The sequence below is a fragment of the Oryctolagus cuniculus genome, chromosome 2 (assembly GCF_051225735.1).
Source record: "Oryctolagus cuniculus isolate XC-2025 breed Fujian yellow rabbit chromosome 2, ASM5122573v1, whole genome shotgun sequence".
NCBI lineage: Eukaryota > Metazoa > Chordata > Mammalia > Lagomorpha > Leporidae > Oryctolagus > Oryctolagus cuniculus.
In genome coordinates, this window is record NC_142868.1 from 93,835,472 (window position 1) to 93,850,451 (window position 14,980).

The following is a 14,980-nucleotide window of genomic DNA, read 5'->3' on the forward strand; positions in this document are numbered from 1 at the left end:
TTTCGCATGCCAAAAAAAGAAATTGTGACGTCTAGCACGGAAGGACTGGCTGATTAGACGGGTATTCGGTTTCTCTGTTCTCTTGGAAGAAGGTGCAGCCCGTTAAATGAGGCGTACAGCCATTAGGTACTGACTCATCTGCCGTGTTTTCTCTCCTATCTCAGACGACGAACACAGTACTCTCACAGTCACATTCTATCAAAAGCTGTTCTTTTCCCAGCAATACACCCTGACCACCACTAACTGCCTGGCCCTAAGAAATGCTCAGTTCTGCTCGGTGTTACGCTCCCAAATGCTTCGAAGTCTCACAAACCCCCTCTGCTTTCCACCCTGTCACCAGCCAGGTGCCAGATGCGCTGCTACCAGCCCTTCCCCCATTCAAATCCTCCAGTCCAACCCAGTGAGCCTCCTCCGGCCTCCTTGGAGATGCTGATGTGGGATGGGCAGCAGCTACACAGGTCTGCTAAGCTGGAAGTCCCAACCCCAGGTAATTCTGTCCTCCTCCTTGTCCATGAAAAGGCCCCTTTTCTCTAGAATGATCTGCTTCATCCGGTCCTAAGTGGGAGGACACCATGAAAGTATGGGTGTTGAACTCCATGTGGATGGAACGTGTGGAGGTGTCATAATTCCCAGGTGGCTTCACACCTGGAGAGGCACAACCTCATAAGGGGCTCGCTCTCTCTCTCTCTCTCTCTCCTCCACAGACCACAGCTGGAGGTGCTACCAGGTGCCCTCTCTGCTCCCCACCTTCCCCAAGCCTCCTCCTTTCAGGCAATCTTCTGCCCCCTCTGCCCACTCATGATGGGCATTTCTCTCTGCATGGGGCAACCCACGCTCATGCATGCATAATAAATTTGTTACTACCTCTTGCACCTTATGTGTGTCTGCCCTTACAATGTCCATCTGTGTGCTAGACAGGAGCCTAGAGTGAAATTAATACACCCCACACCCACATCAAGACCTTTTGCATCAACTTCTGCCCAGCCACTGGCACCTGGAGAAATCATGACATCCCCCAACAAGTCTTTCTGGAACCATAATAAGTCTTCCTGATGACTTGCTCTTTTGAATGTAGAATATGCAAAGATCTAAAAATTCAGCTAAGGGCACAATGTAGCACTACACAGGAAGTCAAATGAGCAGAAGAACCAACCCTGTCTTTGCATCACATCACAGATCAGCAGCTCCTTGGAGGCAGGCAGCACGATGCCGCAGGCCACACCCTCAGCTACCACACACTGACGTGCGCCACACCGAACACTCCGTGTTGATGGGCTGCTTGGGCTCATTTCCCGCATAGGTTCAGAATCTCTTCCCGTGATGAATGCGGATATTGCTGAACATACAGAAAACACAGTCTGCCTCCTAGGGAAGCTGAGAGTATTGTCAGGTTGACTGGAAGAGTGAAATCCCATGAAAACAATAGATCACTGATAAGGCATCGCATGTAAGTGTGGCAACACTGTCATAGGACTGAATGGGCTCTTGAACTTTGAGAGACCCGCGCTGGGGTAACTTCAGCAGAGACAGTACACACAGAGGGAGGGAGCAGACATTCTGATGGGTAGGACCAGAGCATCAGGTTTCAAATGGCCTCAGGGATCATCTTTTGCAAGCCAGTCTCTGAGAGATGGAGCAGAGGCACCGGGGAATTCTCCAAAGAGAAGCTGGAAAACCACTCCGAGTGAGCTGAGTTCTCACTGTGTCCTTTTCCCCTCTCTGGGCAGCTCTGCAGGAAGAAGGCAGAAGGAAGCGCCCACCTCTGCCGGGAGGCAGGCGGGGAAGTCATTCAGAATCCCCATCCACAGTTAATGGGGAAGTATTTAATGCTGCTTTGATGATGTGCAACACGGCTAATTGCAGTTGTACCGTAATCGCTCTGTTTTCTGCATCTCCTCCGTGCTACACTCCACAAACACTAACAGCCTCGAAACACAGCGAGGGGACACTAGGTTAACAAGGACACTTGAGCTCCACTAAAGTAGCCTGTCACTGAGCCACTGAGTTTTTTGGTTTGGGTGGTTTTGGGTTTGTGGGAGGTTTTGATGTTCTGTTTGTTTGCTAGCTTCATTCTGTTGCTTTTCAAGTTTGTTTTTGCTGCTGTTTTCAATGTTCTAACATTGCTTTTCTAGTCCAAGTCCAAGTCATGGCTGGATAGTGCCCCAGATATATAGATAGATAGATAGATAGATAGATAGATAGATAGAGATATATAATTTATTTATTTGAGAGACAGAGATTTGCAGACAGAGTTCTCATCACTCCTCAAATGCCTGCAACAGCCAGGACTGAAGCCAGGAGCAGAGAATCCCATCCTGGTCTCCCATGGGTGTAGCAGGGACCCAGTTACCCTGTGTCATCACCACTGTCTCCCACAGTCTGCGTTAACAGGAAGCCAGAGGCAGGAGCTAGAGTTCAGAATCACACCCAGGACCCTGGTGTGGGACTCGGGCTTCTTAACTCCTAGGCTCAGCCCCAGGATATTTCTGCAACACAGTCATCCACTCCACAAGTGCTAACTAATGCCCATCGTGTCCAGGCACTATTCTGGAAATTATGGAAGATCAAATGAATAAAGCTCTATTTCAGTCCTCAAGATTATGACAAGATGGCTGACTGGACACAGAAAGTCCAAGAAAGGACTACTAAGGAGGCAGTGGGATTACGGAGCAAGGACAAATCCCCCCTCCTTAACTGGAGCACACACACTGGGGACAAACTGCCCTAAGAAGCCTGCCCAGCACTCAAGCAGACATCCACTGAGACCTGTTGGGCGTGCCTGGGCAGAGCCATCAGTCCTTCCACCCAGATGAGTGTGTTTGGGTGATGCGCATGTAGGGTCTGCTTCATCTTAGCCATCTGGGGCCACTCAAGCAATTCTTTGTTCTTCATCTATGTGTTCTCTGTCCATTCCCAGAAATGCCCTTCTTTTTTAAAAAAAGATTTATTAGGGCCAGCGCTGTGGCACAGCAGGTTAATGCCCTGGCCTGAAGCGCCAGCATCCCGTATGAGCGCCGGTTTGAGTCTTGGCTGCTCCACTTCTGATCCAGCTCTCTGCTGTGGCCTGGGAGAGCAGTGGAAGATGGCCAAGTCCTTGGGCCCCAGCTCCTGCATGGGAGACCTAGAAGAAGCTCCTGGGTCCTGGCTTTGGATCAGCGCAGCTCCAGCCACTGTGGCCAATTGGGGAGTGAACCAGCAGATGGAAGACCTCTCTCTCCCTCTCTCTGTTTCTGTCTCTGTGTGTGTGTGTGTGCGTGTGTGTGCTTCTCTCTCTGTGTAACTCTCGCTTTCAAATAAATAAATAAATAAATCTTTTTTAAAAAGGCAAAGTTACAGAGAAGCAGAGCCAGAGAGAGAGAGAGAGAGAGGTCTTCCATCCGCTGGTTCACTCCCCAATTGGCCGCAATCCCAGAGCTGATCTGATCCGAAGCCAGAAGCCAGGAGCCTCTTCCATAGGTGCAGGGCCCAAGGACTTGGCCATCCTCCACTGCTCTCCGAGGCCACAGCAGAGAGCTGGATTGGAAGTGGAGCAGCCGGGACCCTATGGGATGCTAATACTGCAATCTGGGGCTTTAACCCACTGCACCCCAGCACTGGCCCCCAGAAATGCCCTTCTTAAAAGTAATTAGCCTTCCAGATGTCCTAAATAGCACTCTGGCCTCAGAATCAGCCCTTAAGGCATTTGGATCTGGCTGAAGAGCCCATGAGAGTATTTCAGGCATGGAAAGCCAAGACACTCTGAAAAAAAAAAAAAAACCCTAAATGAAAGATACTTCCACTTTGACTATGACCTTGTCTAAATAAGATAAGAGTCGGAGAACTCAAAAGGCTTCTATAGCCTTGGCAACTCATGACAAGAGCCGTGAGTGATTACTGATGCCATAAACAAGAGTGTCAATTGTTAAGTCAACAACAGGAGTCACTGCGCACTTACTCCCCATGTAGGATCTCTGTCCTTAATGTGTTGTACAATGTGAATTAATGCTATAACTAGTACTCAAATAGTACTTTACACTTTGTGTTTCTGTGTGGGTGCAAACTGTTGAAATCTTTACTTAATATATACTAAATTGATCTTCTGTATATAAAGAGAATTGAAAATGAATCTTGATGTGAATGGAATGGGAGAAGGAGCAGGAGATGGGAGGGTTGCGGGTGGGAGGGAAGTTATGGGGGGGGGGGAAGCCACTGTAATCCAAAAGCTGTACTTTGTAAATTTATATTCATTAAATAAAAGTTAAAAAAAGTAATTAGCCTTCTGTTCAGAGACAGTACCCTCACTGTCTCTTTGAAATGTTATAATCAACCGTGTTCTAAAGAAAGTAACCTCCGATCTTGTCTGACGTTCACCCCACTGACCTAAAGCCACAGCCAAGGTGTGTTCACTGGGTTATGATAAATAAAAATTTATTGTCTTGGAACACATAAATCCTGCCTAACATCTGATCATGCTGGAACACTCTCCAGGACTCATTAAACGTCATTAGGCATATGTCCCCTGGGCCCAGGTCCCTCACACGGTGCCCTGAACCAGCCTCAGAGTCTGTTTAGTTCCATCAACAATACTAATGAAACCATGCAGGTTTACAAAGCCGTACCCGCAGAAATCAACAGTTTCATTTCAAAAGACGGACTTACTCCCTTTGGCTATTTCCAGTCACATTTACTTCCAACACCTGGTTGCCTCTTGACAAGAAGAGTATACAGGCAGCTCTTCAGAGCCATGGGTCCAGCATCCACAGACTTGGCCAAGGCCAGGTGGAAAAAAAATTTGAAAACAAAAATTCTAGAAAGTTCCAAATAGCAAAACTTGAATTTCCCAGGCAACGAGTACTAGACTCAATCCACATGACTGAAGTGCTGTGTAGGTATTAATAGGTGTTAATGTAGGTGTTAATGGTGACCCAGAGATGACTCAGAGCACATGGGAGGGCATGGGCAGGCTCTGTGCAAACACAGTGTGTGCCATGTTAGAGAAAGGATTTGAGCACCTGCAGATCTGGGTATCTGGGAGGTGGGCTGAGGGTGGAGTCCTGAGGCCAGTCGCCAAAGGACACAAGGGACAGTTACAATAACTTTCTTCACAGGCGCTAGTTGGAAGAGTTCTCTCTGAAGATCCAGCTTTGTCTTCATCTAAGCATTGCTGCAGATGACGCAACAATGACCCATGTCACTGTGCATAGCTGGCATCCTTTACAGCTTCCAAAGGGGTTTCACAAATACTCCTTCAACAGATCTCATACGGACAGCACAAAACCCAGGGAATACGCAGGGTTGGGTGTGTGTGTGTGTGTCTGCTTGGTCACCATTATGCTTCTCCTAGTGCACGCAGCAATCTGAGGCCCAGAGGAGTCAAAGGAGTGACAACTGGCACTTGTCAGACACATCAGACGAAAAGAGAACTGCAGGCTAAGCCCTCCAATCTAAAGAGACTTACAAGTTGTGACATTCGCAGGCTCCTGTTCCCATTGGCACATGTTTGCTTCCAAACAGAGCACACCCTCCCGCACCGTCCCCTCTCCTCCCTCTGTAGCACCCCATTCCCTGTGGGGTCACTCATCACCTGCTCCTAACAAGGATTAAAAAAGCAGACATTTGTTCCTTCATCCTAAAGACCTGGCTCACTGAGCCGTCCTGCTCTAAAACTTTGCTATCCCTCTATAGGGGAAGTCATGCACTCACTTAGGATGTTGGCCATCATGTGGATGGATATCGCTTCTGCTGAGTCCCTCACACCTCCATGTTTCTCTATAGTGATTGACAAAGGCTCCTGGACCAAACTTGAGAGCCACAGAGAGCTGGCATGAACACATCCTGTCCCGGATCCTTGAATGGATGAGCAATGAGGGACACAACCAGTAGAGAGAAAGAGCACTGGGTCCCTAGGGGCTGAGGTGCACATTTACAAGACAGTGGCTCTAGGAAGCAGTGAGGGCAGAGAATGGTGTCCCTGCCCCTCACTCTCAACCACTCAGGACACAGGTATCCTGGCCTGACCTCACACTCTGCAGGCTCCAGCCCTGTGGCTCTTCAAATCCAGCCCCACTCCAGCAGGAAGTATGCGCGAGACCTACAACAATGCTACTCATTCTTCCTTTAGGAAACCCAGCGTGGGAAAAGCTGTCCTTACCTCATAGTGGGCCACGCGCTGAGACTCCGAGATCAGTTGCGCACTGCACACCTTGCAGTAACTGTCTGTAAATAAATCCTGATCGATATCGGAGGACTTCATCAGGCTAAAGGAGAATTGACAGAAAAAAAAAAAAAAAGAAAGAAAAATGAGTCCGCGGCATTAATGTCAATGCCAAACATGAACCATGGGAAAAGCCAGGGTGCCCATACCAGTGCAATGATGGCAACACCCTCCATATTGGTAAATTGGTGAGCTCTGATAAGTATGGTTTGTAACTAACTCTTGAATGCCCAGTGGGGTTGTTGGTACCCCACAAATAGAAGCCCAGCTTTAGTCTGTCTCTCTGAACAAACTAGACTGACATCTAACGCTTTGGCAGGGATTTGTGTGAAAGGGTACTTTCACGAGTGAAAGATCCTAAGCGCTCAATGTAGCCAACAAGAGGAAATGGGTTAAACGCACTGTGATACCCACACTGCAACACAGCCTGTCTCCCAAATCCAAATTCAAGTCAGATGCTTCCATGAGAGCCCCTTCATAAAACAAGAAAAGTTTGCATGAACAATAAAAAGAAATGTGTGTGGAATTCTAATAATTTTAAATGTATAGGTGCACAGAAAAATATTTCAAATAGTTCTAACAGAATTTTCATAATACTTATCTTTGGGATATTATAGGTAATTGCTTTTGTAATTGTCTTTATTTTTACAAATTTTCTACAATGAACATATATTGCATTTGTAGTCAAGGGCAAGTTAGCTTTGTCGAGAGCCTTAATAAGCAGCATAAAATCTAGTTTTCAGTTCAATCGCTCTGCTTAGGAAATTAAATGACAAAACCAGACTAAACTATAACTTTGATTGCAACCTCGTTCTCTGTACCACGGGTGAACTCAACATTCATGCTGACTCTTCTATCAAGGATTGCCAATGGTCATAATGGCCACCTCCACCCCTCTACAGCACCATCACACTCACCAAGAGCAAGAAACATATTCTCGGCTTTCATATCCTGAAGCAAAATGCAACCAGGGCCTCCCCCTGGTAAACGTGATCTGTCTGGGACGTGGCTTGTGATACCACCCTGGAAACACACCAGGACCCAGAGATCTTCCAAACAGCTCACAAGTTCTTCACTTCCCTTCCTATCTTCCAGGCCCAAAGCACGCATGGCACCGGGCACCTTGCCAGCGAGAGAGGCTGGAGAATCAGACAGCAGTGATGTAGTGGGCACCTTGGAGCTCATCCCCACTGAAAGACCATCCAGAGCCACACTGCTGGTGATTGGCATGGCCAGAAATCCTCCCCCCAACTTGCAGGATTCTGATTGGCCAGAAATCCTCCCCCCAACTTGCAGGATTCTGATTTCCACGCACCAGATCCATCCAGGGTCTCCTGCTACCACGTGACGCTGGGTGAGTCTGTCTCCCTCCTTGGAAATTGAGATAACAGCCACCACACCTCATGAGAGAATTACAGTGAGGATCAAACGAGGAACTGCATAAGGTGCTAGGCAAAGTAGAAAACTCTCTGCATTTGAAAGGGCGCGTTATCAGTAACTTTGAGGACAACCTGGTGCTGGCCAAGTCATAAGCACTGCAACAAAACGAAGGATTGCAGTGCATCTTAAGTGGTTGTGGAACATCTGAAGAGCTGGCCATGTAGGTAAAACACCTGTCCGAAATAAGGCATGGCTTGCCTCAACAGCTCCAAATGTACCCTCTGTCCTTGGCCTTGGCTAGAGAGGCCCGATCACGGTATTCTTTCCAGCAATTCAAAAGCATTGGCGGCTTCCGCTCCTCAGAGGCAACTGTATCTCCAGTTTTCCAACATCCAAAGCAGCCGACAGCTCTACCACATGCTGTCTCCCGGCCATGCAGACTTGCTATTTCAGGAAGGAGCATTCCTGGAAGACGGCTCCTTTGGCCCAGACTCCAGCACATGCCATGCTGGGTATTCACTACTTCCCTCAGAAGGCAACCTGTCCCAGAGAGGCCAGGAGCTCTAGCAGCTAAGTTCTGCCTTAGATGGACTCAAAATCCGCCCCAGCGCAGCCTTCATTCGGTCATTTCTGTCTTCAGATGCAACACAGAACAAATCTGTTCTTTTTTCACGAGACAACTTCGCCCAAGCATTGGGAGGAAAGTCTCTCTTGTCTGTTCCCAAGCCCTGCCCTGTATAACCATCTGGGTCTGTCTGTTTCACGACGGTCCATCCTCAGAAGCAGTGCCAAGAACGTGGGCACACCAGGGATGGTCTTAAGTGGTGCAGTGGACCACAAAAGCAAACGCTAATCCCAGACACTGATTGTCATCTGTCATGGTTCCCTACGCACAAGCCCAGAAGGCAAACGGGGAAGAAGTGTTCTGATGATGAGAAGCTGTAGTACAACATTTTGAAGTCTCCAACAGGAAAGAAAATTTACTAAGGCATCTTTGAAAAAAAAAAAAAGCCAAGCTCTTATAAGTGGTTGTGCTTAAATATTACTGTGTTCCCTGCTATTTCTAATAAACACAAGAAGATAGATTCATGAGTGACCTGGTTAATAGGACTCTCCAAACTCCCTGCACACTCCTTCCTCATTATACAACCAACTGCAGAAATCAAGCACTGTGAACAGATATTCGAGGTACGTGTCGGACAGAGCGGGCCCGTAGGAGTCTGCGTCTCGGTAAAGCAGCTGTGTAGCAGAAATACCTCTAAAGGCAGAATATAAAATGTGTATACTAAAAAAAACCATATATTCAAAGGAAGAGAAAATATCACGGCTTTTTGCACCATTTTAAATAAGAATATTGATTTGGACAAGTCCATATTCAATTAAAAAAGCAATAAAGACCCCTCTGAGGTCCAGGAGACCCATAGGAAATACCTCAACAAGATCAATTCCAGTGGGAGGCAATTAGTGGACGAGAGTCAGCTTGGTTTGCACAGGAGGCACCACCAGAGGGTCCCACTTATTGCTCAGACTGGAATTCTCAAGAGGGAAGTCTACCACATGCCCCCTCCCCCAGCTTGTTTGGAACAGCAAGGCCAGCCTCGCTGGCCTCTGGAAGCACACAGGGAAGCCAGGAAGGAAAGCAGGCTGCCCCGCCAGGGTCCTGTCCCTGGTCCTGACGAGCCCTTGCCTCCACCAGCAGCGGGAGGAGAGGCCGCGCCAAGGATGGCCTCCTCGCCAGTCCCATCACAGCCAGCACTGTGAGCTCACCCTGGGAGCAAGCCTGTTGTGCTGTAGCACACAAGAGTAGGGGAGGGAAGAATGTGATTCCGGCTCTGAAACTGATCTGAAAGCCAGCTTCCTCAGCACTCTCCCTCCCTAGCCCGTCCCAAAGGCACCAACCATGTGGGATTTGAACAACCTCTCGGTCACTCTTCTGTGTGCTCGGGGACAGTGCCACCGGTGACTCTGCAGGGACACCCAGAGTGGAGGAGGAGGAGGGTCGGAACAGGGGTCTGAGCATAGCCTGTCCCTGGGATCTACGTCCCAGGAGACCTGCTTGCCTGTGCAGTGTAAGACTCAGAGGTGCGACTCTGTGCAATAAATAAGGGAAACAGAGACAGGCAGGGCTTTTATTTATCCAGCAATGGTTACTGCAAATCTGCTCTGCATAAGGACCAGGGATAACAGAAGGCACGACCTGTCTTCCAAATCCTTAGGAGCTATTGAGTGAGAAGAGACTTACACCAGGACCTAAGGCAGCCAGTGCAATTTTGGCTGGTGGAAAGCACTAAGGATTATCAAAGGAACCCTTCACAGAGCTTCTGTAAGAGTTGAAAATTTCAGCACGAAAAGGATTAGCAGAGAAGGAACCAAGCTCCAACTCAGAAGCTAATTCTTTTCTATGGCATGGAAAAGAACCTTCCTATCAGTGGGCATAAGGACATGTATAGGAGGGCATTGGTGGGGCTAATTTAGGTCAGTGCAACGTTAGGAAGGGTAGCAGACCGATGCAAGGAAGAGAAGACGCTGGACTAAAGACTTGGGGAGAACAGCCAGGTGCTAAAGTGTTTCTCATGCACGAGGCCTGGCAGTGCCCCCAGATGTGTTTTTCTGCCTCCTTCTACTTCCCCAGAGCAGGTTTCAGGAACATGGGGCTTCACAGAAGAAGAGGAAGATTCTTTATTCCATCCCATTTCTGATGCCGTGAAAGCAACCTCTGGGTCAAAGATACCAACACCCACGCAGGGGTCAAGTCCAGGTTTGTCTGCCCAGCAAGCAGGACACTCTGCATGTCCCACATCCCCTGTGGGGCCAGATTTCATCATCTGTTTAACAGGACAAAGGTTCCATCCAGATTGGAAATGATGCAGACAAAGCGACTCACAGCCACATGCTGGACACGCAAAAGACAGATGTCACCATCGTCATGATTAACATTATTTCTTTTCTCTCATCCTTCTTCTTCCCAGAGGGAGGCTGTCAATATTTAAGAGGAGCAGTAAACAGAATCCCTTGGAGGCTAAGAAGGGGAATGACACAGCCGCGTACTGAAATCCTAGCTTGTCTTGCTGTCGTCATCCTCCTCTCCTGTGTTAACGATGCCACCCCCAGGCTCGTTTCCACCGAGCTGCAGCTGGCACCTCCAGCCACCAGCTGAGGCCCAGGGCTGGCAGCCTGTGAGACCGTCTCCTTTACAAACACTGGAAGTCTCCTTTTGCTGTCGGAAGGTGCCGATCCCGGCAGATGGAGCAATGTGGTGACAACTCAGTCCCACTACCGCTCACCTCTGGGACCTGCTCCCCCAGGGAACACATGCCGTGTGAAGCCAGAGTCCTGAGACCATCCTAGCAGTCAGCACACATCTCCTGCTTCCCAGCCCTTAGGGGAGAAGCATTGCCTATCCGTGTCTCCCACCAGGGCATCCCTCTATCATGGATTTGGGCATCTTTCTACATGAAATTCAACTAGAAAATCTAACCATTTGCTTTCCACCTGCCCTCTCCCCTCCCTCCATATAAAGGAAGGACTTGAGGCTGGCATCGACCCAGCTCCCTGCTAATGCACCCTGGAAGGCAGCAGGTGATGGCCCAAGTACTTGAGTCTCTGCTACCCACATAGGAGACCAGGATGGAGTTCCAGGCTCCTGGCTCCGGACTGGCCCAGCCCCAGCTGTTGTGGCCATTTCAGGAGTGAAACAGTAAATGGAAGCGCTCTCTCTCTCTCTCTCTCTCCTCTGCGTCTATGTCTCCCGGTCTCTGCGTTTCTCTGCCAAGAGCTCTCAAGCAAATAGCTCCTGCAGCTAAGTTGGGATCCTGAACACTGTGCGGTCTCCGACTTCGGGGACCGTGGCTCCTCTGCACGTGGTTCCAGCAGTGGTGAGCCCCTTGTGAAACTCCTGACACAGAAGGAATAAGAGACTTTCATCAGCTTCCTCCCTCTAGCCAGACCTTGTACTAGGGGCTTCAGGTCCATCTGTCCATCCCCCGACTCAACTCCCCAAATAGATGTGGAGAGCTCTTAGCCTCATTTCCTAAAGAAGACAAGCATGAAAGGGAGTGCAGTGACTTGCAACAAGGCTCACTCTGCTCTCAAGTGGCCGTCACTTTCCCAGGTTGGGGTTGATCCCTGTCCCCGTGGGCTTAACCCTGCCTTGGGTGGCTTTCTTTGGCCGTGGCCATGGTTGTCTTGTCTGTTCCCCTACTGCTACAGTATGGAGTGCCATAAAGAGTGCTTACAGTGGGAGCTGGGGTAGGCATCCTGAACAGAATGCAAGCCTGAAAAGCCCGCTGTCCTGATGGCACCGGGGAAGCAGTTTCCGATCTAAGATCCCACACTCCCCTCTCTGTGTTTGCCTAAGACCTCCCTGGCCAGGCTGGTTCCCCCTCTGTCTCTGCACAGCCACAGAGGCTCTGCGCCTCTGCCACCTGCCCTAGGCCACACCCACTGCTGCCCTCAATATGCCAGCCCCTCTGCTCCATCTGCTTGGCTCCTCTGCACCTAGTCCTGGAGTGTCTACTGCATGCCACATACCTGCCCTCACCACCAGCCAACAGTGTAGCTCCCCATCCCAGCTGCCCTCGGCAGCACTCACCCACCCCCCAATACCAAGTACAGAGAGACTGGACTTACTCCCCCCACAAAGAAATCTTTTATTTAATGAGTACAAGTTTCATAAGTACAACCTTAAGAATACAGTGATTCTTCCCCCCATACTTGCCCACCCGCCCCCTATTCCTCCTCCCTCTCCCATCCCCAGTCTCATTCTCCATTAAGATTCATTTTCAATTAACTTTATACACAGAAGACCAACTCTATACTAAGTAAAGATTTCCACAATTTGCATACACACACAAAACTGAGAAGTTTTAGTGCACAATGACTCATATTGTTAATTTAACAATTAACACTCTTATGTATGATGTCAGTGATCACCCGAGGCTCTTGACATGCGCTGCCTAGGCTATGGAAACCTTTTCAATCCACAAACTCCATCAGTATTTAGACGAGGCCATAAGCAAAGTGGAAGTTCTCTACTCCCTTCAGAGAAAAGTGCCTCCTTTGATGGCCCCTTCTTTCTGCTGGGGTGTCACTCACAGAGATCCTTCATGTAGGACATTTTTGCCACAGTGTCTTGGCTTTCCATGCCTAAAATGCTCTCATGGGCTTTTCAGCCAGACCAAGATGCCTGAAGGGCTGATTCTGAGGTCAGAGTGCTACTTAAAGCAGCTGTCATTCTGTGAGTCTGCTGTGTGGACTGCTTCCCATGTTGGAAGATTCTCTCCTTAATTCTATCTATTGTTATTACCAGACAGTTGATCTTATTTATATGATCCCTTAACACAAAATCCTATCTATATGTCCACTTTAACACTTAATATGATCACTTTAACACTTAAGATGGTATTTTTAATACCCGAGACTGGACTTTCACTTCCTTCACTTTTGACAAACTAAAAGGTCATTTGAGGCTGGCATTGTGGCACAGTGGGTTAAGGCACTGCCTTCCACGTCTGCATCCCATATCATAATACAGGTTTGAGTCCTGGCTGCTCTGCTTCTGATCCAGTTCTCTGCTAATGCACCTGGGAAAAGCAGTGGAAGATGGCCCAAGTGCTTGGGTCCCTGCCCCTCATATGGAGACCCACATGGAACTCCAGAATCGAGTTCTGGCTTCAGCCTGGCCTAGCCCTGGCTGTTGCCACCATTTGGAGAATGAACCATCAGATGGAAGATATCTCTCTCTCTCTGCTTTTCTCTCTCTCTCTCTCTCTGTGTGTCTCCCTATCTCCCTCTCTCTCTCTCTCTCTGTTGCTCTGCCTTTCAAATAAATAATTTTTAAACACCACAATTAACATGAACCATCTCCTTGTTACGAAAGTAAGACAGGCATAAGTTATTCTACCGCTATCTCAACTCAGCTATATTTTTAAATTGTTAATATCCAAAGAAGAAGTCATCAGGAGGCTTCCTGCTTTGTTTTATTAGTATTGGAAGGGCTTTTAAAAAACTGCTCAGAAAGCAAGGGGCGGGTGTGGGAATCAGCGGGAAATACAGACTGGGCAGCTCCATCGTTAACCTCTGAGCGTTTATGCTCTGACCCTGGAACCCGCTCCTGCTGCCTGTGCCTGGCTTCTCGCTCCCGGCCCCTCTCAGGCCCCTGTTCCTCCTCTCTCACTTCCCTAGCAACCAGAGGAGGAGGATACAGGAGGCAAACAGGTGGCTTTAGCGTCCGTCTCCACATCACCCACCCTCTTCCCCGCTCAGGCCCCCAGCCTTCCAAGGACAGGCGGCGAGCAGAGGCCGCCCGTGTCCCTGTCACCCCCGCCTCCCAGGGAAGGTGGGTGATGCAAGGCTGGTTGCCGTGGCAGCAGACCCAGCAGCCCGGGAAAACACTGAAGCCAGAAAGTATGCCAGACACAAGAGCTAGTGCTGCCCCCAAATCACGCCGCAGAAGGAGGACTGCGAGCGGCTCACGCAGGGACACGGGGCGGCACACACTTCCTGTCCAGCGGGCGCACGGCTCCTGGATCGGCAGATGGGGAAGCGCCCTGTGCAGGGGCTTGGAGGAGGTGAAGGTCAAATGCATGACCATGACGGGCTTGAAGAGCTCTTCTGCTTCCTGTTTCTCAGGATGAGCACCTTTCTCCAGGTCTGACGCTGCCTTTCTCATCCCTGATGTTACAGAGAGAGAGAGAGAGAGAGAGAGAGAGAGAGAGAGAGAGACAGAAGAGGGAGATGCACACCTCTCCCTTCCCTCCCTTGCTTGGCACCACCAGGAGCTGCCTGGTTGACTCACACCACTTGAATAATCACCTTTTAATGGCACAGTTTTCTTCGCTTGCAAAACCAGGCTCTGTGACTCCTGACTCAGAGGCATCTGGTGCTGCTGGGCACACACGCCTCAACGCTCAGCCCTGAGCCACGGAACCATAGCTGTCAGTCTCGGGCGGGCCTGGGGACACCAAGCAAGGAGGGTGCCAGATGCCTTGTAGGCTTGTGCTCGGGGCCGTGTCTGTGGGCACTGCAGGAGCCGGTTGCCTCTCAGGCCCTCTTCTTTCCGACTGCACAGGTCTGAATGGTAGATTCCAGAGGGCGTGAGTGGAGGACTTGTTGACCGGCTCAGCCCAAGGCTTTCTCTAATTTTCTAGGTCATTCACCCAACGCTCAGGGCACTGTGCAGCCTCACTCCCTTTGTTCACAAAGGGGACTTAACTGAGCAGCTCCTGGGTGTGCGACAGAAGATTCTGGTCTCACGCAGGAGGCCCACGGACCAGGATGCAGCCAACGCCTGCAGGCTCGCCATCTCCTTCCACCCATAAATAAAACATCACACCATCTGGAGACGCTGGCTCTGGCACTCCCACGTGTCACTCTAGACTCTCCGCCCGCCCCACGGGTCTCCCCCAC

At 49.6% G+C, this 14,980-nt stretch overlaps 1 protein-coding gene across 3 annotated transcripts in view; it reads right to left on the reverse strand.

The window, feature by feature from the left end:
- Positions 1–14,980, reverse strand: part of ZMAT4 (zinc finger matrin-type 4) — a 367,435-nt gene that overhangs the window by 285,445 nt on the left and 67,010 nt on the right. For all 3 annotated transcript variants that reach the window (XM_051832388.3, XM_051832389.3, XM_089327366.1), the window contains exon 2: positions 6,131–6,236. In XM_051832388.3, the coding sequence (XP_051688348.1) occupies positions 6,131–6,232 (102 nt within the window). In that variant the 5' untranslated portion in view covers positions 6,233–6,236. The remainder of the gene's footprint in view (positions 1–6,130; positions 6,237–14,980) is intronic.